Source organism: Emys orbicularis, chromosome 4, assembly GCF_028017835.1.
Source record: "Emys orbicularis isolate rEmyOrb1 chromosome 4, rEmyOrb1.hap1, whole genome shotgun sequence".
Classification (NCBI taxonomy): Eukaryota; Metazoa; Chordata; order Testudines; family Emydidae; genus Emys; species Emys orbicularis.
The window spans coordinates 72,399,494-72,426,512 of record NC_088686.1 but is presented as its reverse complement, the minus strand read 5'-3'; the positions used below and the strand labels follow the sequence as shown (position 1 = coordinate 72,426,512).

General features: G+C 44.2%; 2 protein-coding genes across 2 annotated transcripts in view; one reads left to right on the top strand and one right to left on the bottom strand.

Annotated features, from left to right (window-relative positions):
- The window catches only part of LOC135877028 (retinol dehydrogenase 12-like), a 23,759-nt gene extending 22,054 nt beyond the window's left edge, over positions 1-1,705 (bottom strand). The window contains exon 1 of the mRNA XM_065402358.1: positions 1,305-1,705. Within this exon, the coding sequence (XP_065258430.1) occupies positions 1,305-1,705 (401 nt within the window). The remainder of the gene's footprint in view (positions 1-1,304) is intronic.
- Positions 1,704-27,019, top strand: VTI1B (vesicle transport through interaction with t-SNAREs 1B). Its single transcript, XM_065402359.1, has 6 exons — positions 1,704-1,818; positions 11,007-11,065; positions 18,268-18,459; positions 21,210-21,383; positions 24,438-24,499; positions 26,549-27,019. Exons 1-6 carry the CDS (start codon positions 1,704-1,706, stop codon positions 26,643-26,645), a joined length of 699 nt encoding a protein of 232 aa, XP_065258431.1. The 3' UTR covers positions 26,646-27,019.

Here is a 27,019-nt window from a genome sequence, read left to right as displayed (position 1 = left end):
TGGAGGTTTTTAAGGCCCGGCTTGACAAAGCCCTGGCTGGGATGATTTAGTTGGGAATTGGTCCTGCTTTGAGCAGGGGGTTGGACTAGATGACCTCTTGAGGTCCCTTCCAACCCTGATATTCTATGATTCTATGATTCTAAGTGGCCTGTAAAATCTGCAATAAGCAACTAGTGCTACTCCATGTGTGGACTGACTGAATACATATTTTAATTATTATTATACTTACAAATTAACTGTTCTTTTTCTGATATGATTGATTATGATTTGAAAATTAAGGTTGGGAAGCAAGAGTTTACCCACTCCTTTTTTTACCACTACTGTTAAGCCACGTGAGAAAATTTGTGTTGACTTTCTGTACTGTATCTGCTACTTGGACAGGAGACTTCAGTGTCCAGATCTGCCAAGCCAGAACCTGAACCTGAATGCAAAGCTACTGTGTTGGATGACATAGCATAACAAACTCAACACACTGGGTTTCTCTGAGATTGCTGGTATGTGCACATCCTTGCTATACTGGTCAGGGGAGCAAACCACCTCAAACCTTGCTCTTGGATGTGCTTGCAGGGCAGGACTCTTGCACGTTTTCCATTCCTTGCCTGCACAAAGTGATGGGGTGAAACAGGTATAGACTGTGCGTGGTCACAGCAATTGTCGAACCAATCTTGTTGCTTCAGAACTGAACTTTGCCAGCTGCGATAAAGGCCTGACCACCAACCACATGGTTATTCAGAGGCATGCAGGGAGCAAGTGCAATGCTGTCAAACACAATTACTCTAGAATTCTCATTATATACATGATCCCAACACTTCACCAGGGCCATGGACACCCCATCATTCTGGGGGCAAAGTAATGGCTCGTAAACCATCAATGGGTATTTTAAAGACAATTTTCCCCAACATTCACTTTTGCTCTGAGTCCAAGTCTGGCAAGTTTTGGCTCCCGACAGGTAACTGGGGCCACAAGGCTCCGAGCTGCCTGCACTCAGCAGGAATGGGAGGGGGGCCATGTTGCTCCAGAATAGAGAACAGCGCCGTGGCTGCGCCCCTTTTGACAGACAATCATAGGGTTGCCAACCCGCCCGGATCAGCCTGGAGTCTCCAAGAATTAAAAATTAATCTTTAATTAAAGATTGTCATGTGATTAAATCTCCAAGAATAGTCCAACCAAAACTGGCAACCCTACAGATAAGGCTGGGGCACAAACCCCCAGCAATTAAGGGCAGCTGGGAGAGAGGGGAGAGGAGGCTCCACCCAGCATTGTCCGGTCCGGTCCGGTCGTTCGCAGCCTTGGGACCTACCTACCTAAAAGTCCCATGACTCCCGCGTGACCCTGTGACCCACAGCAGGACTACACTTCCCAACATGCAGTGCGCGGCACGGAGTCTCGGGGCCTCCCTCTCGAGGTGGCATGGATAGTGCCTGATCCGTAGAACCGGGCTAGTCCCATTCGGGAATGGCGACTCAGACCCCGAATGCTGCTCTCGCAAGGCGGTGGGGAACTGCGCTGTGAACCTCGTGGCTAGAGGGCCGGTGCCGAGTGATTGATCATCAGGCGCTATGTAAGGCACCCTCGCGGGCGGGCCGAATGGCCGGCACGATGAAGCCCCGACTCGCGTCCCGGAAGTGTTTGTGAAGAGCGGGCGATGGGCCTGGGATCCTAGTAACAGGCGAGAGGGCCGGGAGACGGCAGCTGCCGCCGCCATGGCGGGTCGGGGCTCCGGCTCCTCCGAGCACTTCGAGCGGCTGCACGAGATCTTCCGGGGGCTGCAGGCGCAGCTGCGGGGCGTCCCGGAGAGACTGCGGGGGAGCGCGGCCGGTGAGGCAGGGCGGGCGCGGCCCGTGAGGTGCCGGGGGGAGGGGGCGAGCGCGGGGCCGTTATTACGTTGGAGGGAAGCAGGAACCCCCCCGTCTCTTTCCTGCCGGGTCAGTGTCTAGCGCGGAGCGCGTCTCCCCGCAGCGCGGTGTCGGGATCCCCCGGAGCAGGCGGGGCGGGGAGTTGTTCTGCGCGGGAACCGGAGCCCTTAGGTTTTGGGGCAGATTTCTCCGGCCTTGAGGGCCGCCTCCGAAACCTCCGGCTCCTGGGCTGAAGAGTCGCTACAAGCGCTGCCGCAAGTGACCGCGGGAGCGCAGAGCGGGGTGTGACGACACCTATAGAAACCCTCCCGTTTTGCAACTGGGTGCGGTTTCTGCCAGCAACGTGACCATCTGGGCTACTTGCTACCGCCTGGTCCATGGGGCTGCGAATCAGGAGGGATGGGGTTTGTGGTCAAAAACGCTCACGATCTGCTTCATCCTGGCTAATGTGACAAATTGATCTATTGGACGATTCAGGTGTGCTGTTTCACTTTTTTGTGTGTGAATCTGTGAAAAGGGAGGTAAAGTTTGGGGGTACAGAGCATACCCCTGAGCCCAAGGTGATACCAGAGTGGCCCCTTTGATTTTTTTCCCCTTGGCTGCTTCTGTTTGCGTCGCTACGGGGGCCTGGCCAGCGGGACTCGGCTCGCCCCCGCGCCCCGCTGCTTGGGGCAGTCGGGGGAGCGATTTCCAAACCCCTAATGCCGCTATTGAGTGTCCCTGCAATGGCAGGGAGGGCTCTCGGGGAGCCGGAAACATTCAGAAGCACACGGCAGGCAGCTGCGCTTGGATTGTGCCTGACACCCCCTCCCTTCCGCCGAGCCAGGACAGGCTGGCATCCTGCAGTGCCCAAAGCTTGAAGTGTGTGTGAAAGCATGTCCCTTGGCTAGAGCCGCATCAAAATCCCCTCTCCCCGAGCCCCTTCCTGTCCGTGTTCGGTCCCTCCTAATCCTCGTGCTGGCCTTCTGTAGCAAGCAATGTAGCCTTACAGAGTCACGACACTTGTACTTGTCAGTTTGTAGCTTGCAGAGGAGTAGAGATGTTTTTGAGAACTTGTATTTCTGGTTGATGCAAGTAACAAGTGTCAAATCAGCTCGAAAATCCTGTAGGTTCCAGGGACAGAGCTGTTCAACTTCCAGAACAGAAATCCTCTCACTTTGTGAAGCAGGTGGGATAATGTTGTGGGCTGCTTAGCTCAGGGGATTGATAATGGAATACAGAGCTTTCCAACTAGCCAGAGCTAATTGGCCCTCTTATTGGCATCCTTGGAAGAGGCCAAGAACTGAATGGGACATGTAAATAGAAGTCTGACCCTTAAGATGGTCTCGGCTAAATGCATGAGGCCCTGATGGGGCAGTGAAGGGAAGTTTGGACTGTCCCTGTAATACATATTCTATGGATAAATAAAGATCTTCAGTCTCTGAAATTGTCAGGCCAGAACCAGTCACTAGCACTAAATTCACACGATTTTAAAAAAAAGCTATGTAGAGAGGTCTGATATACCGCTTGCTGCCTTTGAGCTAATTCTCCTGTTCTCTTCTTCTCTGCAGCTGCTGGTGGCTTTCCTGTCTTGGAGGGCACACTCTGAGGTGTAGGTTTTCAGTAGTTCTGGCTTTGCTATGTGTTACTGGTTAGTTATTGCCAGTTTTGGTAGCTTCACGCTTGAGCATGCCTACTGTTGGGTTAACTAAGGTCCCAACCCTGTAAGCACTTATGCATGATTTTTGCCGTTGGGCAGTCCCACTGACATCACTGGAATTACTGAAATTTGTGTAAGTATTTGTATGCTTTGGGCATTTGGCTTCGATCTCAGCACAAACAGGAGAGGCAGTGTTGCTCTATGGGGCTGCGGAGCTGCATTCTTGTGTGGAGAAAGTTTTCCTGGTATTCATTTAATGTTGTTCTAGGTAAGGGGTGGGCAAACTATGGCCCGCAGGATTGCCACCCCCATGGCGGCACGGGGGCAGGGTAGGCAGTCAGCCTACCTGAGCCCGGCTGTGCACTGCTGCCACCCAAAGCCGCTCCAGATAAGTGGCGCCGAGCTGGAGCCTGCACCCTGAGCCCCTTCTGCACCTCAACCCCCTGCCCTGAGCCCCCTGCTGCACCCCTCCTGCCCTCAGCCCCAATCTCCTGCCCTGAGCCCCCACTGCACCCCAACACCCTGCCCTAAGCCCCCTCCTGCACTCTGCACCCCTCCTTGCACCCCTGCCATGAGCCCCCTCCTGCACTCCAACCCCCTGCTGTGAGCCCCCTTGTATACCCCGCACCCCTCGTCCGCCCCAACCCCTTGCCCTGAGCCCCTTCCTGCACCCTGCACCCCCTCCCACACCCTGCACTCCCTCCCGCACTCCAACCCCCTGCCCCAGCCCTACATTCATGGCCCTGCATGCAATTTCCCCACCCAGATGTGACCCTCGGGCCAAAAAGTTTGCCCACCCCTGCTCTAGGTCTACTGGGTGAATTGCATTTCCCTTCTGAAATGTTGTTGGAATCTTGCTTAAGGATTGTTAGGTGGAAATCTAGTCAAATGAATTAATAATAAAGCAGTTTCCAGTAGTACAGCTGGCTGAGTCTTCCCGTCAATTTTTGTAGTTTTACTGCTATGTTTTCCTATTTTTAAATGATTTTCTCTTCTCTGTTGCTGTGTGAGACCCACATAATCTAGAGAAGATTTCTAAAGTGAAATACTATGTGTAATGTTGTCAAAGGCAGAAAGTAATACTGGAAAATAGCTTTTCCTCAAATTCTTCAGTTTTAATCATGTTCAATGTAGCAAATACTGATAAGTAGATAAAACATTTTGGAATGGAAGTATCTCTCTAAAAGTTGATGGTGGTCCTTTAATTCATCTGGTGAATTCTGGTTATATTTGAAAAAGGGAAGTGGCCTGACAAGGGGAATGTTAGCAATATGAGTGAATCTCTTCACAATCAGGAAGCTCCCTTACTTTGGAGAAGCCTGACACACAATTACCTCAAGTCTACTCAGCTGACTTCTTTTCTCTGCCAGAAGAGTGAATAGGGCAAATAGTCCTTGTTTTATGGCATTTGTTAGTCATGTGACCATTGGGATTAATTAGTGTAATTCTCTGTACGTAATATGTAACCACCAACCTTATAAAAAGCTACAGGTTGTTTATAATACAGTAGCCTATATGCTCAGTCTCTCAGGCTGATGAGAGCACAACACTCCAGTGGTCCACTGTCAAATGGCTCCCCATTGAAGACTGAGTTGAATTCAAAGTCTGTCTTCTCCTCTTCAAAACTCTCCTTAAAATTGTCCTAAGAATTACCTCATCTGGGATGATGATGACCTTCCAAAATGGCTATATTCTGCTGGAACCAGCGTATTATCAACATCAAGAATGAAATATGTGTGTGCAGAAGAATGATCTTTTTTGGTGAATGGACCGCAAATCTGGATCTTGCTTGATATTGAAACTGACTTAAAAACTCAGTTCCTTGAGAGCAAAATAAATTACCTACTTTTTCAAAGCAGCCTTCCCACCATAACTCCACCAAGCCTCCCCTCCCACGAACCCTATAATCCATCCTTTGCTGGTTCGCTGTATGGAAGAGTGAGAAATTACTCTTCACTTTATAATTTTGGGAGGCACTCTGATTCACAGTGAGGGGAGCAAAGAAAGAACCCAACTAGAACATTATCCCACATTCAAAAGCGGAACAGAACAACAAGCAGGAAGCTGACTTAATTGTATAGCTCGATTATTATTTTTAAATGGTCATTTTATGAACAGTGGTGGTGAAAGTTTTTCAGTAAAATAGATCATTAAAGTTTGATGGAGAACTGAGGGTCTTGAGAAATGAGTTGCTGCTTATATGTTTAAGGATAACTTTCTGTTACAAAGAGACCTTTGTAAATGCTAAAAATCATTGCTTAAACCAGGAAAATCCCCAAGAATGCTTTTAGAAAGAATTCGCAAGAGGTTTTGGGGGAATTCAGGAATTTCCCCATCTGGTGTAAGTGTATTGCTTTACTAGATGATTCTTCTGCTTCTAGTTAGTTAGGGGCAGGTGCATCTTTGTCTTCTGAAAAGTCCCCCAAAGCCTTCCTCAGAATTGGATAATATAAAACATGTTACTTTAAAGGGAATTTGGCTGCCTCTGAAACTCTTTGGGGGATAAGAATCTTAAATTTTTGGGCTCTTGTAGAGGGATGCAAATCTAGAGAGCTGTTTCTCTTTATATAAACAAGATAAATTCCTTGACCAAGATGCAAAATTTTCTGTTCTAGATCTATGTAAAATACTAGGGCAGTGTGGGATTTCTAAACTATATTGATCAGTTACCCTTTACTAAAAAGTAAAATGATTTTACTAATTTCCTTTTTCTTCTTAAGAGGAATTGAATCACTTTTTTTAGCCCTGTTATGATCATATGGATAACATCATAGGCTCTTCCAAAGCTTTGTTCCTTCTATTGTATTAGTACTTGGCTTGATACATTCTAGTAGCAGTTTAATCCTGAGTGTTCTGAATGAGACTGTCAGATCTATTCTGACTTTTCCGTAAGGTTAGAACCATTGTAATATTTTTTTTACTAACACCTCCTACCCTTTTCACCATTTAGACAACTTTTCTTTATCAAACTACAGTAGTAGTGATATAGTCACTTGCAATTGTTTGGCTGCTTACTTAAGCTGCAGTACATTATTACTCTACTTGGAGGCATGAAAATAGGCAAAATGCAGCATTATGAATATCAGCATCAGCCTTAGGTTGATTTAGGGGTTAATGGTTTGGACACAAATTACTACACCTCTACCCCGATATAACATGACCCGATATAACACGAATTCGGATATAACGTGGTAATGCAGTGCTCCGGGGGGGGCGCTGTGCACTCCTGCGGATCGAAGCAAGTTCGATATAACGTGGTTTCACCTATAACGCGGTAAGATTTTTTGGCTCCCGAGGACAGCGTTATATCGTGGTAGAGGTGTAATCAAATTCTGCAGAGCCAGAAGCCTGTTGGAGATGGCAGAGAGTAATAAAATGTTAACTACAAAGCTGTAGCTATATTTGGAAATAGTGAGTAGTTGTGTACAAGAGTAACTTCTACTTGTATGAAGAGAGAGGTTCTAATTTTCACACAGCAAAAACACCACAGTGTGAGATCTTGGCAGGTTTGGGATCTTGTCAGAGTTAGTCTCTTGGATATAAGCCCTGGTGCTTGGTAAATTGTACTGGTGACTTAAGTGATGCTTTTCTTTTTGTTGGCATTAAAGTAATGCCCTAGTGTGATACCAGGAAGCACAGTGATGCTAAAGATACCTTTTTATGAGGATTATGAAACCCAGGTCCTGACTACTCATGGTCATTAACAATGTAACGACACTTCTTTCAAGAATAGAAATTTTAACCCCCAAAGTCCTGTCTGTATTCAAATTGGCTATTAACTCTGCACTTTCAATTTGCTAAACTGTTCTCTGCATCTTGTCTTATGCTGTTCTGTGGTATTACTTTGGAGTGTTAAACTGACCATCTTCCATTCGTGACATGACTGCATTTCGTTGTGTGTGCGCGCAGTGATTCTCAAAGCTTTGAAAAGGGTTTTGGAATGGGTATAATGAGGTATATTAATATTCAAGCCCTGATAAAATGCATCAGCCAAAAAGTGGAAATCTGGTTATTTAAGTGGGTGGGAATTTTCTCAAGTACTTTGGAGGAACAGCAGTGCCATGGAAAATTCCGTAGTTATGTTTTTCTGAGCTGTGCTGTTCCAGAAATACTCTGGTGGCTGAGTGAGGGTTCAGGACCACAAGGGGACGAGGAAGGGGGTGGCCGAGTAGGGCTGCAGAGCCACATGGGATGGCAGAGATGGTGGTGCAGGAACACATGGGGACAAGGGCAGATGTGCCTGAATGACAGAGGCTAAGGTCAGCAAGAGTCTGCATGGGGGAGGCTCCCTAACAATCCCCTCCCCCCCCCCAAAAAACCCAAATCCCCGTTCCATACTACTTACTTTCACCCAACAATCCTCCACATTCACTCCCAGGCTTCTTCCCAGCAATTACTTCCCTCTCCTTCAGCTCCTCCATTACCCCTGACTCCCCCAAGCCTTTTCACTGCTTCTGAGGGGTGTGGACAATACGTTTCTGTATTGTAGTTTAAATGAATTATTACTGAGAGTTCTGTATTAATTTGCCTAGTAAGGAATCTGTTAACATTTCCTGAATTTTTGTTGTCTGTATTGTTAGATATACTTGCTGAGAGGAATTGTGAAATAAATTACCAAAATAATTGAAACTGGTGTGATTATATTGTGGTGTTTTTGACAAAATATTCAGAATTTTGCACAAAAAAATTTTTTTTTAGTCTTTTGATGTGGAATTTTTAATTTTTGGTGCAGCATTCCCTCATGAATAGAAAATATATATTTGTATCCAACTTCTTATTCCCTTATTACTGCAGTGAGGAGTCTATTATAGCACCACAAGGTAAGGACCATTATGTTAGCACTGACAGCTAGTGTCATGGCCCATACTGTTAGAGTAACTGCCTTTTTGTATCATTTGAGAACATAATTTTTCCTTGTTAGCTGACAACTTGAGCCAGTGTCAAAAGCTACTTACAATTAAAATATTATGGTAATTCCCTTTGGGCTGAAAGGGAAACAGAAGTCAGACAAGTAACGAAAATAAAAGGAGCTATTTTAAAGACTTTGATATTTTCTCAAACTTCTACCTACTGAAAGTTCTTTAGGGAACCAGAGTTGCGGGACTTCATAACAGAAAATTGACCTTGTAATAGAGCTCTTGTTGCTATTGGAACTATGGAGAGACTGTAGTCTCTTCATAATACTGCAGTTGAAGTAGATGAGTTATGTCAATATTAACCTGTGGTTTTTTCCCCTATCTTAGGTTGATTTTGTTTGAAGTCAGGACAAACTTGCACTGGCTTCTAGGAGAGATGAACAATAGTTTTTATCAGAATTCTTGCAAACATGACTGCCCTTTCCCTTTACCGTGCTCTAAACCAGTTCTGTGGCCTTCTCAAGCTCTTTCTGCAAGCTTATAAAAAACATACACTATTACTTTCTTGTAGCATCAAGGGATTATGCTTACACAATACCATTCCCAATGATCTTTGCAGTGTGAGGGTGCGATGGGCTCTGCAGGTAAAAGCATCTAGCAAATGCTACGTGTATCTGTTCAGGCTCGTTTAAAAACAAAACACAACACATTGTCTTCAAAAGCCCAGACACTCATTACAGGGACTCAGTAGCAAGTGGGCAATCCACATTAAAACTGAAACATGCATAGCTCATCGGGGTGACATGGATTATCAGCTTAGCTAAGGGAGATGTGCATTCAGGCATTATTTCAGTATTCTTGTCTGAGTTCTTGACAGCACCTCTTACTGGAAGGATTCTAGATCACCTATAGACACATGAATTTCTTCACCTACTGCTAAAGTCAGTAGCTGTCCAACAAAGTAAGAGAAGAGAAGGATGCTGTATCCAGTAGAGATTGCAGGGAAAACTTAGGAAGGTAGAATGAAATTACATAAATGGAATTTTACTCCTGAGGGCATTCTGCACCAAAACATTAAATTCTGCACACAATACTTTAAAATTCTGCAAGTTTTCTGCATGTTTTATTTGTCAATAAATAAATGCAGAGGCTTCAACATGGCAGTGGGGGAGCACGGGCCACTGGCTGCATGAAGGAGGAAGATCACCCTGCATCTCTCCCGCCCCCAGGACATGGAATCAGCGGTGAGGCTGCACCTGACCCTGATACAGCATAAGGTCTGGGCCTGCCCCAAAAACACACTGGGGCCATGCCCCTCTGCGCCAGGTGCACCAGGTGTGGGGCAGGTAGGCTCAACAAGGCAGGATCCAGGTGTGGGGTGAGGGGATTCTGTGTAGGACAATCTGGGTGCAGGCAGCTCGGTGGGGGGTCTAGGTGTGGGGGGGGAATCTAGATGCACAGAGGCTCATGGGGGCGGGGTTCCAGGTGTAGGGGGAATGGGACTCTGCAGGGGCTTCCAGGTAAAGGTTGGTGGGGTTTGGTGGGGTGGGGGTCTGGGTGCAGCTAGTTGGCATTCAGTGGCATGGTAGTCTGGATGTGGGGGCTCAGGGTGGTGCAGAGGGTGGGGGTTTGGAAGTAGGGGTCTGGGTGTGTGGGGGGGGGCTCCAGATGCAGGGGTTGAGGTTCAGTGCAGTGGGGTTCAGGTATGGAAGACTAGGGGGGTACTGGATGTACCGGGTGAGGCTTGCTAGGTATGGGAAGTCTGGATGCACAGGGGTTGGGTGGATGGGAGAGCAGCTCCCTGTACAGTGACCCCTCCCCCCACAGCTGAGGAGTGATGGGGGCAGGAAGCAGGGGAGGATGCTGAGTTTCCTGCAGCTGGGGGAGATTTCTGGGTCTGGGCCTGACACAACCCCAACCCCTCCTTGCAGGGGAAGAGGAAGTCCCATCCTCTCCTGCCTCCAGCCCAGCTGGGACTAGCAGCTGATCCTGGCTCAGGGTAGGAGCTACTGGCTGTACTGTCCTCCGCCCCGCAGTGATTTACCTGTCCACCAGCTGCTCTGGGTGCCTGAAACATTGTACCTAGGCTGCTAGGGAGTGGTGCGTGTCTGCTCTTGCAGCTTCCCTGTCAAAGTCATTTTTCTGTGGGGAAGCAAAGAAATCTGCTGGGGACTTGAATTCTGCGCATGTGTAGTGGTGCAGAATTCCCCCAGGAGTAGAATTTGGCCAGGACATTGGGGTTAACATCTACTCAACTTACAGAACTTTAAATACCAAGATAAGCAACTGTTTATGAGAGACATACCAACATAGGTCTTTATCACCTTCCTGAGTTAAGCACCTTTTTCAGCATAGTCCTGGGAATGGAGTTTTGTGGCGTCTCAGAAATTGGCAATATTTTGGTCTTCCAAAACTAGCGGCCAGTGTTGCTTTGTGTGTTCACTTCTTGATCACAATGTGGTGGGTTTTAAGTTCTCTGGCCCTTTAAGAATTTTCTGGTGGTCCCCATTTTAGGCTGAACTTTGGCCTGCTGTACTGTTAGTCAGCCTCTTCCTGTTAACTCCGTCTTCTGTATGATGTTCCCATGCTATGCTGGCTTGAGATCTGTTTTAATTTCCTTGTAGCATATTTGATGTGGTTCCATTTCTTTTCCAGAAGAGAAGAAGAAACTAATACGAGAATTTGATGAGAAACAATGGGAGGCAAATGAAACGGTAAGAATGTGGCTGAAATTGTGACATTGGGGAGAAGCCTAAATGCGATGTCAGCCATACACTTTTATTTCCCTTTCTCCTTAGAAATGGTTTATTCAGGTCCTTGTGCTTCAGTCGTGATGGGGTTAGTGCGGAGGGCACATCCTCTAACTGTTTAGATAAATATGGTTCCATTCTCCAAGACTGTCAAGCCTGCAGTTTTCACTAGCATTAAACTAAAATGCCACCTCACTATTGTGACAGGTTGGATCACAGAAACCCCCTTGGGAGCTGCCACCCGATGTGCAAAGACTACCCCTGCTCCTGTTTTCCCTGTCAGCTCAGGACTCCAGCACCCTGTCTTGCTGAGCCAGACACTCCCGTCTGGCTCCAACACAGACCCAGGGTCTGAATCACTTGTCCCAAAGCTGCAAGTTTACCTGAAAACAGCTCACAGAGGTGTGCTTGTCTTTAGCACTCAGATGCCCAACTCCCAATGGGGTCTAAACCCAAATAAATTGAGTTTGCCCTGCATAAAGTTTATGCAGGGCAAACTCATAAATTGTTCGCCCTCTATAACACTGATAGAGAGATATGCACAGTTGTTTGCTCCCCCAGGTATTAATACATACTCTGAGTTAATTACTAAATAAAAAGTGATTTTATTAAATACAGACAGTAGGATTTAAGTGGTTCCAAGTAGTAACAGACAGAACAAAGTAAGTCACCAAGCAAAATAAAATAAAATGTGCAAATCTATGTCTAATCAAGCTAAATACAGATAATCTCACCCTCAGAGATGCTTCAGTAAGTTTTTCTCAGACTGGACACCTTCCAGGCCTGGGCACAATTCTTTCCCCTGGTACAGCTCTTGTTCCAGCTCAGGTGATAGCTAGGGGATTCTTCATGATGGCTCCTCTCTCTCCTTTGTTCTGTTCCACCCCTTTATATATCTTTTGCATAAGGCGGGAACCCTTTGTCCCTCTGGGTTTCCACCCCCCCTCACTGGAAAAGCACCAGGTTAAAGATGGATTCCAGTTCAGGTGACATGATCACATGTCACTGCAAGACTTCATTGCCCACTTGCCAGCACACACACATACAGGAAGACTCACAGGTAAACACAGCCATCTGCAGACAGTGGGAGTCATCAAGATTCCAAACCATCATTAATGGCCCACACTTTACATAATTACAATAGGCCCTCAGAGTTACATTTTATATTTCTAGTTTTAGATACAAGAGTGGTACATTTATACAAATCGGATGATCATACTCAGTAGATTATAAGCTTTGTAATGATACCTTACAAGAGACCTTTTGCATGAAGCATATCCCAGTTACGTTATATTCACTTATTATCATGTTTTTATAAAACCATATAGACTGCACAACATCACAACTATTACCAAGCAAAACAGAATGCTGGAGGTGCAATCAGAATCCTTAGGATTCTTGGTCTTGCAGGGGGACTCCCAAGAGATAAGTAGTGATTTCCTGCTTTACGTTCTCTTCTGTTGCAGTTCTGCATCCTAGAATCATTTGAACATGGCAGTCTAATCCCCTCTTCTTCCTGGGTTTGTGCGATTGTCAACATGTTATGGATCCTGAGCATTCTAATCCTGTTCTGCCAGAAACCTATAATGGGCAGAGCATTAAAAATCAAGATGACTCTGTATATTCACACTTATGGGTTTTTTGCTGGCTTATGGCACCCAACGGTAGAACCCTCTCCAAGTAGTGCTTGTTAAAATGTGTGTGTACCCCTTTCTACGCCTGCCCTGAGCGTTTCTGAAGGCTAGGCCAGGGATTCTCACACTGATTTATTTTTTGGTGGCCTCAGAGTGCGGTGAGGTGGAGTAGTCTACCTCCGACTTGAGTGAGTGACCACTATCCTCCCCCTGGTGGGTGGAGTCAAACCCGCCCCACCCACTTCACCGGAAGTAACGGAACAGGGCAGGAAGTATAAAGGGAGGGCCCTGCTCAGTTTGGGCTGCACCAGGGAAGGAGGTATACATCTCTCCTAGGGAGAAGAGCCTTCTGCAGGACTGTGGATCAGCAGCTGAGCAGACCAGCGCCCTACTGCCTGAAGAGACAGAGGACCCTGAGGAGTGGCTGAAATCAGAAAGTGTCAGGCACAACGGCCTGATTTGCAGGCGGATGTGGTGGAATCAGATCCAAGGATTGTCCAGATATCAAATCTTTCTCAGACGGGACATTGCTTTTCCATTCATAAGAAGGATGATTGAAGTATTCCTGTGGTGGAGCCCAATAAGGCCATAGAATCCAGGACTGCCAGTCCCTCCTGTAGCTGGGATCTGGAAACATACCCATAAGAGAAGCAAATGAGTGCGGGAACCCAGGCTGAGAAGGCATGAGCAAATCAAGTCTCTTAATTCTTCTCTCTCTAATGAGGATCAGACCTCGGATCCGCTATGGACCTTATAGGAGACAACAATGGACCTAGAGGATGGTGAGAAATAAAAGATGAGAAAAATCTGTGTGGCGACCTTGTAGAAGTCTTAGGAGGAGGTATGGATTGGTTTGGAGAGACACTAATCATCTGTGCTCTTTTCTTTAACTGAGAAGAGGAATCCAACTGCAGAACTAGTAAAGCCTATTTGCCAGTTATCCATAACTCGGATTCGTGGAATGCTCAGAATGGGGAAGGTGCACATCAGCCACCACAGAAAAAATAGTCTTTGGATCCAAGAGCAGTCCCGGAACAGGAGCAGAGGAAGGAGCCAGTCCCGCCAACGTGGAGAGTACCTGATCCAGAGAAATTCTCAGATCCATGCCTCTGATGCTCAGTCAGAACTAGAGCTGACTTAGGTTTAAGGGTCGGAACCACAGAAGCCAATGTCAGACTTGGACTGCTCCAATAGGTGTGATGCATGGGATCTGGCACCGCTAAGAATGGCTGTCTTCTCCCTTGCCTTCATTTTTGGAACTAATATAGCCACTACGGTGGCTCTAGGTTCCTTGAAAGGCAGCTGACCTTTTCCCACCAAGAGTGCCTTCAAAGTCTTGATGGCTTTAACAGATAAATCCGGAGCTGATCCCAAAATCCTGGAACCTGTACACAGTTTCGGGTTGCTGGAGGAGCTGAACCGGTTTTAGATTTCTGATCTGACAACCATCTGGAACCAGAAGGTTTACCAGCAAGAGCTTCTTTAAGCAGTAGCAGCTGTAGTCTATTCTGCCTCACTTTATGCACTCTGGGCATGAAAGCCTGGCAAACAGAATATCCGGAAGGAGAGCAGCCTTCCCCCAGACCCTTCAGATACCTAACATGGTCGTCCACCTGTGACCCAAGAACATCTTAGTGTCAGTTAAAAGAGGGATACAGAGGGGTTACAGGAGTCTCTGAATTCTGGTATGTAGATTCTAGTTCACCAAAGAATCTTGTGTGAGGTCTCAAATGAAAGCCAGTGTCACTGGTCATCAATATCACTGTGAAATGTATGTGCATGTACTGTGCAAGGAGTTATGCATCTGTTCCAGAAAACGATGTTCTTAAGCATTTAAAGTAAAAGCAGGTCACCAAAAGGTGACATGCCTTAGACTGGTTTCTCCAGACAGGAGGCAAGATACATGCATTTCTTTCAGGATGTAAATTAAACATTGTGAGCTAACACAATGAATGCCCATTTACATCTGAAGTCAAATCTTAACAGAGAGATGTGAAGTAAACAGGAAAGGACCACACAGACATAAACAAGCCACAGGGAATTATCATGTCTGTGGGGAAAGATAACAAACTTTGGATGTAGTTCTAGAAGGCAAAGAAAACACTCGGGTATCCTGCACTTAGGAATAAGTAAATGGATGGCTTGTCTGCAGTCCATGAAAGTGGGGTCTCAGCCAGCCTTGGCTGAAAACACTGCAGAAGATTTTGGGTGAAATAAACTTCTTTAACCTGTTAGGTAAGTTTAGTCTTTAGAAAGCATGTTATGATTTTGTTTTGTATGTAATCATTTGTTTCCAATATTCTTTCTTACTATCACTTATTCTTGTTTTCATTTAAATATACCTAAGTGCTGTGATGTTAAGCGAGGTGCTTGTCCTGAGTTGAAACTTACAAGCTGATGTGTACTGCTGTTTGGTAACAGAACCTGGTAACTCTGAGTGTGCAGTGGGTAAGGGTCAGGGAGTGCTCTAAGAACTCGTGGGAGTTGGGGTGGGTTGGTATATACCTATCACTACCTACACAGAGAGAGCAAAGACTGTGGAGGCCTGGAAGGTAGTGCTTGTGCTGCCAGAGCTATTGATTTCAGGGAGCTGATCCACAGCAAGCACAGACAAGACTCCTTTGCTCTAAGGAAACGTTTCTCAAATGTGGTCACATGTGCCCCCAGAGGCTTTTCCTGCAGTCACGACAGCCTCCTGGGCAGAGATGGGGGAGGGGACAAAGCAGTGGGGCTAAGGGGGTGGGCTTAACTCCCCTTCAGCCTTGGGGCTCTAGCAACAGGCTTGGTGCTTCAGCCCCCTACCCCCCGTTTCAGCTGTGGGGCTCCAGGCTCTTGGCTTCAGCCCCCCCAGCCATAGGGCTCCAGCTCTGGGCTTTAGCTGGACTGGCCTTACTGGACACCATGGTGGTCAAGAGGCAAGGAGCAGGGTGAGCCTGGGGTGTGACACTGCAGAAGGGAGCTCGGGCAATGTAGGGGAGCAGAGGGGGTGATGGGGAGCCTGGGGTGTAGGTGGGGGCTGGGGGAGGCAACGGGGGCTAGGCGCACCAAAATACAACTGTACATTATTTTTTTAATTGAGTCTGCAAAAAAAAACCCAAAAACAACAAATACATTTCCAAATCATTGTAATTTATGTGTGTGCATATTTATTTGTTTTTCCTAAAGTTAATTAAGTATTTTAGGAAAATTTGTCAGACTGGCCACAAGCAACAGTTGGTGACCGCACTCTGAGGCCACCAAAATTTTTGTTGTGAAAACCCCAGCTCTAAGGGGAGGTAGTGGTGAGGTGCCTTACAAGCCTGGGTACTACAGGGTGCATCACACTGTCTCCAGGAAGATAGTTGGGCACCAGCACACCTCTTAAATCTTGGCTTTTTCTTTTTCTTCGGTTCAGCTATTACAGGGAACTGAATCTCACCAACTATACTAAACTATCTAAATTTATTACTATACTAAAAATTACACTTAATTCTTTATGTTGTTATCTGGCACTACAGTGGAGAAAACCTTGGATCCAAGATGGATTGGAGTGGTTCACTTCTGTCTGGCACAATAGCTGGAAGGAACTGAAGTGGTAGAGGGTGCTGTGCCCCTTCTATAGCCTCGCCCTGAGAACGTTTGGAAATGCTGAGGAGGGGGTAGAAGAGGGTGCATGTGCACTCTGAATGGGCACTGCTTGGAGAAGATTCTACTATTAGGTAGCACCAGGTGGCACAATACCCATAAGTGTGAATATGCAGAGCCATTCAAAGAAGAACATTGCGATACAGGATTATTGGGGCAACAGAAGAGGTAAAGCAATGCAAAAATGTCTTTACACCTAAAAAACCCCCAAACAAATAACACTAGAGGCTTAACATTTCTTCTGCTCCATAATTATGTAACGGTTACCTTTTAAAATTTTATTTCTTTGAGTATACACGTATGTCCCGGTACTCTTCCCTGGTTCTTCCCATGGGAACACATACATGTTTTAAACTCCACTTAGTAGCATATAGCTTTGCAGACATGGTGGTCAGTTACACTGGTGAAATAGCTTGCTGTACTAGATATATGGATTGCATATTTCATTCACATTAGCCTTGATGTGCATTGTCCATCACAGGACAATCCAGAAGTTTCTTTTTGACCCCGTATATTTTGTGATAATATATCATTTGGGTTTTTGTAGTTTTTAAGAACCATGTTTGTTTGAATCTCTGAAACATGACACAGTAGATTTGAAAATCAAACTACTAGAAGAAGTGGTGGATTTGTCATCTCTTGATATCTTCACATCAAGACGGGAGGATTTTCTGGATGATATGCTTTAGCCAGACACAAGTTATTGGGCTCAATATTGGGTAACAGGATGAAATGGCATGTGATATACAAGAGGTCAGACAAGATGATCTAATGGTCCTTTCTGGACTTAAACTATGAATCTCTAGTAATTGCCTTTCTTTCCTGATCCATCAAAGGATTATTGGTGTAGAGATCCATAAGTCTGTATGCTCCCACTCGGCTCAAAATAGAGCTGGACACTTTTTTTATGAAGCATTTTGTTTGACCAGAAATGAAATTTTTGTTGACTTTTTTGATTTGCCCAACATTCCAGAAAATTTCTGGTTGAGGCCTCCCCCCTCTTTAAAAAAACAAAACAAACAACTTTTCGGAACTGCCAGCAAACTGAAAAATCAGTTATTCACCCAGGTTTAGTCACACATCCTATTTAGAGATGTTACTGAACCCCTCAGAGTTCAGATCAGGAAGTTTGGTTGACGGCCTATCCACTTGTGTAGATGTGATTGGAAACCTAACCTAAACCTGACACCAACCTAAAACTGTTTAAATAATGTGAAAAAGGACAGAATACAACTATCAAAATGTTATATAGAAAATCAACCTTATAATTTTGGCTTTAGTCTCTTTCATTGAATCATTCCCCAATCCATGTCTTATACCAGAGTACACATGTATACCAGTGTCTTAGTATTCTCTTGTTCTTATTGGGATGGTGAGTAACAATACAAATCAAATTATGGAAGGTACTGATGACACGATACTGACAAGTATGACCTTTTTCAAAATATTTTCACCTCAAAAAATGAAATCGTAAACTTGAGATCTTAATTCAGAGAATATCTATGATACTGTTACAAAACTCTTGGGACTTACCTTGTTAACTTTTGGACTCTTTTGAGGGAAGACTGTTTAACACAGTATGAACCCTGTGCTGTGGGTTGGACAAAATGAGGCCTGTGGAATCATGTAATCTGGTTGTCCCATATGTTTATGTGAAGGTGTGACTTGTGGAGACTCCTGGCCTGGTATCCATCTTGAGCCAAGCAGCTGCTGGGACCTGTAGACTGGTGTGCTGCTACACCTCTGTAATAGATGAGGGCATCTACAATGTTCTCCCTCACAAAATAGGTTCATCCCTTGGACTCCTGTCAAGTTGCAAGTACAGCTTGGGGTTGGGCATAGTTTGAATACCCTTCTATACTAGTAGAATGAATGTGGTACTTTTATAACTACTTTTTCTCTTCAAAGCTGCGGGAGATGGAAGAAGAACTGAAATATGCCCCAGTGTCCTTCCGCAACCAAATGATGAACAGAATCCGGACCTACAAGAGAGACCTTGCCATGTTCCAGAGAGAGATTAAAAGCACAGATTTGGGGTTGGGCCCTGGAAGTCGGGGGGACACAAAATACGGAATCTATTCCATGGAAAATGAGCAGAGTGTGAGTGTCAAATAGATATTAACTATATTTTAAAACTCTCGATTGTGACACAAAGTGACTTCAGATGTAGCTAGCTGTGCTAGCTAGTGTTTCTACCTTACCCTCCTTAGTTTCTGAGCGCATATAACCTGGCCGTAAACCTACTCTGCATAATAGGGAGTATTTCGCATGAGAGGAAAATTGTACCTGCAACTTTTTAAAAAAAAAAAGCATGTGTCAACTTGGTAAGAATGAAAGAATAAACTCAAAATAACAAACTTGCTTTTTAAGAGATGCTCAAATAGCATTTGGCTCAATATTTTTTTAAAAACCTAAAAATAGATTTTCATTAAACATACTAAAATACTTTCTTTAAACATTCCTTACAGCACAGAAAACACAACTGTAGTAGTGCAGGAAAAAAATTAAATGACCAATTTCATTTCACTGTCAAAGGTGAGTGAAGTATATATATTTAAATGCACCATGTAGGATCAATGGTAAAGCTAGTTTTAAAATAATTCTGTTAAATAATCCAGGTACATGTAAGAAGCCATCTATTTAAGTAGCAAATTGATCAGGCCATTCAAAACTTTTAAGTACCAGATTTGTTAGTTTTATTTCTTGTACTGTAGACAGTTAAGGCAAAGTATGACTGAACTATAGAGACTAAAATCACCTCCAGTCTTAAAGCTCTGAGGCACATTGATCTGTGCGGGAAGTTTGTGGTGTTGTCCATCCTGCACCTGTCCTGTGGTTGGATTACTTTAGTCTTCGGGATATCTTTCACCAGATTTAAAACTACAGAAGCCAGGAAACTTTGAAGACTGAGGTGCTATCCTTGATTTGTCTGGATATTGCAGCATGATGCATTTGTTGCCTCCCTTACAATACCTTAGTACAGGATGGTAGATTTAAAGCCTTTTTCAAAGTTTAGGAAAATATTCTATTCTGAGGGCCAGTTCTGATCCAGGGTCAGTGAGCCTCTCTCATTCTGTGACTTGGGTTACTTATTTGCATGAAAAGAGGATTTTGGTGGCCCAGGCATTCCATCTGCTGCTGCTTGTTCCCATGTAATCCTCTGATTGTGTGACCTCATAAAAATCTCCACAGCAACCAATTGTGAATGCTGCAGATGAAGGAATGACTTAAGGTAGGGATAAAAGGAGCAGATAAAAACAAAGATCCTATTTTTAAGTAAGTATCCCTTAGTGGCAGAGGGAAGTGAGATTAAAGGAAGGAAAATATGACAGATTTATTTCTAACCGGAATGTTTTAAAACCTTTCCCATATAGCATCTGTAGCTCTAAGATTAACCCTTCAGTTGACTCCTTTTTCATGTCCTTGCTAGGTTTAAGATGATCCTTTTAACCCTATTTTGAATGTAGTTTCGTTGTGTGTGAACTACCCTCTATCTATTTAACTACAGCTTGTTTCTTCTTGGCTTCCTAGAGTAGATATTTATTTGTCCCTAAAATCATGCAAGTGATAGGGCACAGGAAATCTTATTTCTTGTTTCCAAAAGAGGTTTTCTAAAGAGAATACATTTGCTATCCTTGAGTTGCTCTGCTGGAGTACCTTTACTCTAGTGGTTCCCAAACTTTTCAGCATCACTCCCCCTTTTTAATTTTTGAGAAACCCTCAAGCCCCCCCACCTCTCCTTTACCATCATCCAACCCCCCCCCGATCCTTGTCCCCTGACCCCCCCCTCCCTGCTCCCTGTCTCCTGACTGCCCCGACCCCTATCCACACACCCTGACAGGCCCCCCGGATTCCCACGCCTATCCAACCCCCCTCCGCTCCCTGTCTCCTGACCGTCCCCCCAGAACCTCTGCCCCATCCAACTGCTCCCTGTCCCCTGACTGCCCCCCAGGATCTCCTGCCCCTTATCAAACCCCCACTTCCTGCCCCCTTACCAGGCCGCTAAGAGCAGCAGGACTGGCTTATTGGAAAGCCTGGGAGGTGGGCGGGCGCAAGCCATGCTGCCTGCATGGAGGTGTAACTACAAGGGAGGTGGGACTGGAGGGGAGGGGCCAGGGGCTAGCCTCCCTGGCCGGGAGTTCAAGCGCCAGGCAGCCTCGCGCCCCCCTTGGAATTTCTTCACACACCCCCGGTTTGGGAACCAATGCTTTAGTCCCAGTTTTTGCATTTACTGGAGATAGATTTCTTTGTAACGTTCTAGTTTGTGGTAATATGCAACAAGCCTATATTACAACAGATACAGATGGTAGTGAAGAAGAGTCCTGAATTCTCTGCTCCAGTCCCAGTCTACTGATTTTGAGGGAATGGGGCACAACTGAGTTTAAGATGGGAAAATCAAATGAACCTAAATATAGAACAGCATCTCTTGCTCCATATTTCAGCCTCTAGCAGTGACTTACTTGCATTTTATGGTTGTGGTTGTTAAGGATGTAAAGGAAATCTGTCTTTAAATCTGTTTTTTGGCTCTTATAACTTTGTAGTGAGTTTGTCCTCTTTCCTCCTCCTTTTACTGTAGTTTGTTATATTTAACTCTAGCTTCCTCCCTATTCTGTAGAAATGTTGCAGATAAATCTCTAATCTATAGTAAGGGCTAATATTACGTAATACAGAGTTGACATACTATATATTTTCAAACATTGATTTGTCTGCTTCTATTTACCTAAAAGGACCTTGTCACCGTTATAGACACATGGTCTATAAAGTGATGCATCTCAATTCTAGAATCCATCAGAAGCCAGTATGTTTCTGCTCCCCTGTTTAATAGCTAAACAGTAAAACCTATTTTTTAGACTCATTTGCAGTCGCAGAGGGGCTTGCTTCTCCAGGGGACAGAGAGCCTGAACCGAGGCACTCAGAGCATTGACCGTTCACACCGGATCGCTGCAGAGACGGATCAGATAGGTACAGAGATAATCGAGGAACTTGGGGACCAGCGAGAGCAATTGGAACGCACCAAAAGCAGAGTGAGTGTAAAAGCTGTTGGCACTGTAACATAACAGCCTGGCATTAATCTATTGGGAATGGTAGCATCTATGGAGATCTGGGTGCTTCCATCGGATGTTTACTTCCTGGGTATGAAAGCTGCGATATGGACATCTGGGAAGAAGGAGGAGTTATTAGGGTGGAGGACGGTAGACTGGTGACAAAAAATTGCCCCCATTTGTTCAGCCTAGCAGCCCATAAATTTCCATCATAAAAAGCGCTTTGTTACGAGGAATAAACTGTGAAGTGGAATTTGAGTTCATTTCAGTTTGGCTTTGAGTCCTGTGCTAGTGACTGCATCCTGTTTAAACATTAGTCATTTTGTCACCCTGACAGTGTGATGCAAATGGAAGAGGCTAAATCCGTTTTTTCAACCTGACTTAATATGTGGATGAAATGGGCTAGATTACCCAATAGGTCTCTTCCAGCTCCCTGGGGCTAAGGCAGGAACTAGCCCAACAACTAATAATGTAAACTATTAATAGTGGTTTTAAACTGTGTTAACTTGACCTAAAAGTTAGACTTTAAACACTGAAGCCTAATCCTAACCCTGACCGAACCATTGTCAAAGTGCAGTTCTACTCTGATTCAATCATTGTGTCCAGGATCTCTGTATCAAATTTGCTCACTTAACAAGCGAAGATGTGTTCTTACCTCTAGTTCGGCAAACTAAGCCTGTGCACAGTTGAGCTTTGGTTATTTCCGAGTAGTATCACCAGTAATGAAGATTCATTAGATCTTTGGCTGCATTTCTGCAATCCTGTTGCCTTCAGTAGATTTGCACACAAGTAATGGAAACCTGGTAAACCAATATATTGATGCACAAGAAAGAATAGAATCCAGCACTGCAGCACTTACATTTCTATTTTTAGCATGATAGCTTAATCAAAGGTCTTCAAGCTGGGAATCACACCTCTAGCTCAAAGTGTACATTTACCCGTCGTCCCAGTTTCATATCAGAGCTTGGATTTAATGTGAGTGACTCCCTCTCCCAGAGTAGGGCTGTCCTGTATAGTTCTGTCAGCGGGCCTCTTGAATCAGGTCAAACCAGCATAGGCTATTTCCTGGGAGGCGAAACTTCAAAAGTCTTGTTACCTGAATTGCTTCAGCATTGGGAATTTACAGTCATCACTACCTTCTAACTGTAGTTCCTGCAGGAACCATCCATTCATCCAGGAATACAATCAATAGCCAGCCTATAAAGCTGTACAACATTTATACAGCTGATCCAATAACCTAAATATTCTGTTTCCAAAACATTGCATCTGTCAAAGCTACTTACTTCTGAAGCTAAGAGTTAATGTAGTCCTTTGGATATACCATCCTATTAAACTTGTTCAAGGAGTTATGCATTTATAGTGTGCTTTCTGTATGCTGTTCCCTCTACTGAAATAGTAATAAATACAAGCTCACTTTCTTTTTGCATATGTGCCCTTAACAAAGAGCTGAAGTCTAGAACTGTTTTTAAATGGACTTGTGGACTCTCCCAGAGCTGTGAGCAGGGGATATTTGCAACCATTTATAAAAAAGGTGCCCAAAGTGGGGACTCTTGGTAGGCAGAATGGTACAGATCTGCCATCACAAATCCTTTTTTACATAGGATCTAATAGGAGTCATCGTTGTTTTATGTGAAATGAGTGAATTCCACTCATGGAAAAATAACAGGTGCTAGTGTTGGCATCAACGAGCTGGAACCACAGCTTGTTTGCGTTATGATCTGTACACCCTGATTTCTGTGAAAGCACTAGGTGCAAGGAGTAGGGTTTGAAAGCCTGGGCATAAATAGATCCATTTACCAAGGGTGCTTGTGAATGTAAATGGAGGGCAAGTGGCATGCACTTCTAAAGTGGCTCTGAGGCAATGTCTACATTATGGACCTTATAGCAGCTGCGCCAATGTAAGGTCTCCTGTGTAGCTGCTCTATGCTGGCAGGAGAGAGCTTGCCTGCTAGCATAATTAAACCACCCCCAATGAGCAGCAGGAGATGCTCTCCTGCCACCGTAGTGCTATTGCCACTGGCACTTTTGTCTGTGAAACTTACGTCAGTCAGGGGTGTGGTTTTTTTTCACACCCCTGACTGATAGAAGTGCTAGTGTAGACAAACCCTAGTTTGACTCAATAAGGACAACTGGTCTGATTTCCCTCACAACCCATCTCCACCCACCCCCACACCTTGAACTTCTGAAACAGGGCTGACCAAATTTTATACTGAAAGCTGTAATGACCACATGTTATGAGTCTCAGGTTTGCACCTGAGTTGTTTATAATGTGATAGCTTTTAAAATCTAACCCTAATTTGTTTTGCTTGTTTCTTACTAGGTGATTTAGAAACTGCTTGTTGACTGAATAGTGTAAAGGCTGTAATAGATGTTAACTTTCAACTAATAGATTAGTTAATCTCCTTTTCTGCCCATGTATTAAATCTTTCTCTAACCTTTTATTTGTTTCCTCACTACCATTCCCAAAATTGTAGCCTTCTCATATTTCACTAATGCTTTGCTTATTTTTAATAATATGGAAGAGGGAGTAAGCTCCCCCCATGACCCTGTTGGATAGCATCTGACAACATGATACATTGCTGCTCATCACTAGATGGCCCCCTTTAAAAAAATAAAAATCCTTCCGTTTTCAATGGTGATGTTCCAATTGGAACAGACTATGTTATCAGACAACTTACCAAAATCAGTATTTTAGACAAATCCTATTGTTTTTCTCTGGTCCTGGAGAGGGCATTGACCACACTTGAGACATCCCTGGCTTGAGTAATCACAAGTGAACCTTGACAGGCAACCTCCTGTATAATGCAGCTGTTCCTCACCTGAGACCCATCTTCTAGTTGATGCTTAGAGCAATAATGCTGTGTCTGGGCATTAAGATTACAGGAAGGTCCTTCTTGAACCCAGATCTTTTGTTTGCTTAATTCACTGTACCCTCAACCAACTGCTGGCAGACTGTGGGTCAGAGTACAGGGTTTGGCTCTGTGCCTCATATTTCCCTTCAGAATAAGTGGAAACTAACATGTTTTTTCTTTGTAGTTAGTGAACACAAGCGAAAACCTAAGCAAAACCCGTAAGATCCTGCGTTCCATGTCGAAAAGGTGAGTAGTGTGATAAAGTAACTTCATCTTTTAAAACTTTAAAGCAATGCTAGCCTCCAATAATAACCAATCCCAGACAATTATGCCTTTCTTCTAAATCTCAAAGTAGGATACAACCAGAAAACTACTTACTGTGCAGTAATTGTCATCCAGTACCCAAATACAGTCACCTCTGATAGAACAGTGCAGCAATTTTACAGCACACAGCAAAGGAAATTTAAAATACCATAACAGCTGGAACTGCTGGGGAATTTTAGGTAAACAATGTAACTGAAATTTGCCCAAATAAATGAGCTACAGTCTCTCTCTCCTTTCTAAGTGTTGTGGAATCTTTCAATACCTGCTCATGGAGGAATATTAGAGAGACAAGGTGGGGGAGGTAATCTTTCATTAGACCAACTTCTGTTGGCAAGAGACAAGCTTTGGAGCTACAAAGAGCTCCTTCAGGTCTGGGAAAGGTACTCTGTGTCACAGCTAAATGCAAAGTGGAAATTAAGGTGCCTTACTTTCACTACCTATTTTTCTTTTTCCTTTAGAATAGTTAAACTTGAGTTCCTGAGTGGCACTCTATTGTTCATTTAATAGGCTTCTTAGTCTTAAAACCTTTTCCCATATAGTCTTCCCTATTCCATTAATCTCTTCTTTCAACACCTTTTGAGATAAAGGAACAAGCTGACAACTATTCATGGGCAATGTGCACCACACATTTATAGAATAGTCCCTGTTCTATCCCCTGCTAACACATTGTTTGCTTTTTTGACTGCTGCTGCATAGTGAGCAGCCTTTTTAAGCTATCAACAATGGATGCTTAGTTCTTGAGTATCAATTCATAGTGTTACCTTGCACTTACATGGTGCCTAACTACTTAAGTTTATTGGCTCTTCTTGAATCCTTGTGACTTGCTTATTAAAAATAATGTATCTTATCACCAGTCTGTGCTGTTCACCTTCTATTCTAGAGCAGAACACCAGTGGTAAGTGGGGTCCTCAGTACACTCCATTAACTTTCTTCCATGTTGAAATTGACCAGTTTTCTTAAACTAACTTTTTTACCAAAGCTTGTAGAGATCCAAACAGCCTACTGATTTGGTTTTAGGCTGGAGGGTGGTTTTTTGGGGGGCTGAAGTTGTCTCATGGACATAAAAGGGAAAGAGTCAAATTAGCTTGCCACTAGTAATTCTTCTAAAGGGTACAATGTGGCTACCCTCTGATGCAGTGGGAGTTCTTGATGACCTGCTTTAGTCATCTCTGTAAACTGAACTTTTTAGTGACCATAATAACAAATGAATATTTTGGGGAAAGCATGGGTAGAGGTGGGAGTGTATGCTGTAGTTCAAAAGGAATTGTTGGGGAACTTTATGGCCTTCTGTTATACAAGTCAGACTAGCTTATCGCAATGGTCCCCTCTAGCCTTGTTGGAATCTATAGATATTATCCACTTAAATGCAAGACTGCCAAAATGGTCTTTGATTAAAGATATTAGAGGATACTCTTGTAAAATGGGTTGCTGTTCAGAGGCCAATACACTGAGTAGTAGTGGCTTCTGCAGTTTCAAATAAATGCACAATAATGTGATTTTGGCATTAAGTCCTACTTGGGGATCTCTACTCCCAAGAAATAACATGGGAACATGGGATAGTCCTGTTCATCTTACAGTGAGAAATAAAAAAAAAGTTAGATAAATATCCACAAGCTGGGGTGGAGAGGGGGTGAAGAGAATGCTGCAGTACTGCAAGCAGTGAAATAGAGAAGTCCTAGAGAACTGTTGGAGGAAGCACTGCTTAATCCCTTCTTCCTACTTTGAGAACTATGTGGATAATTCTCCACAACAGAAGTACTCTAAGTTTAATGACAAGACTTAAATGTCAGCTGTTAGTTTATCTCAAAAGAAAGCTTGTTGGCTGCTTAAGTTTCATTGGTAGGATCTAAGCTGGAGTGCTTGCTTAAAGAATGTTTTTAAACCAGACTGGAGCATATGTAGTAGGACAGTCCTACATATTTCTCAAGAGCCCTAGCCATCATGATCCTAAACTCCCTTTTCTTTTTCTAGAGTTATGACTAACAAGTTGCTGCTGTCTGTCATCATCATCCTGGAACTAGCCATCCTAGGAGGTGTGGTCTACTACAAGTTCTTCCGCAAGAGCTGAGCTTGCACAGCCCAGACTGGTGTTTCCCTTTGTGTCTCAAGGATTATGCATGGCCATAGCTGAGAAACTGGGTGGCAGTAGCGCCAGAAGTGGATGAGATGTCTATTCCAGTTGAAAGTCCTCTGGTTGAGCTGTCAGGTACTGACTGTAGAAAGACATGGCGGTTATAAAGAAAACGCAAAGACTAAGACTGAAGTAATGGTAATAGACAGTAATAAGTATTTTATTACTTGTCTAAATTTACATATTTCTAATTGACTAAATGAATAAAACTTATACATCATACAGTAGTTATTGGTCAAATGGAAAAAAACTAGTCTCTTTAAAAACAAGTAACACTCCAAGTGTTTGACATAGCCATTAATCGAGCCCTG

What these genes read in the sequence shown, in the direction of transcription:
- VTI1B (XM_065402359.1), top strand. Translation starts at nt 1,704, where the DNA reads ATGGCGGGTCGGGGCTCCGGCTCCTCCGAGCACTTCGAGCGGCTGCAC. An exon ending in CCATGGAAAATGAGCAGAGT is followed by an intron (nt 18,460 to 21,209) that starts GTGAGTGTCAAA and finishes CCTATTTTTTAG; the next exon opens with ACTCATTTGCAGTCGCAGAG. An exon ending in CTGCGTTCCATGTCGAAAAG is followed by an intron (nt 24,500 to 26,548) that starts GTGAGTAGTGTG and finishes TTCTTTTTCTAG; the next exon opens with AGTTATGACTAACAAGTTGC.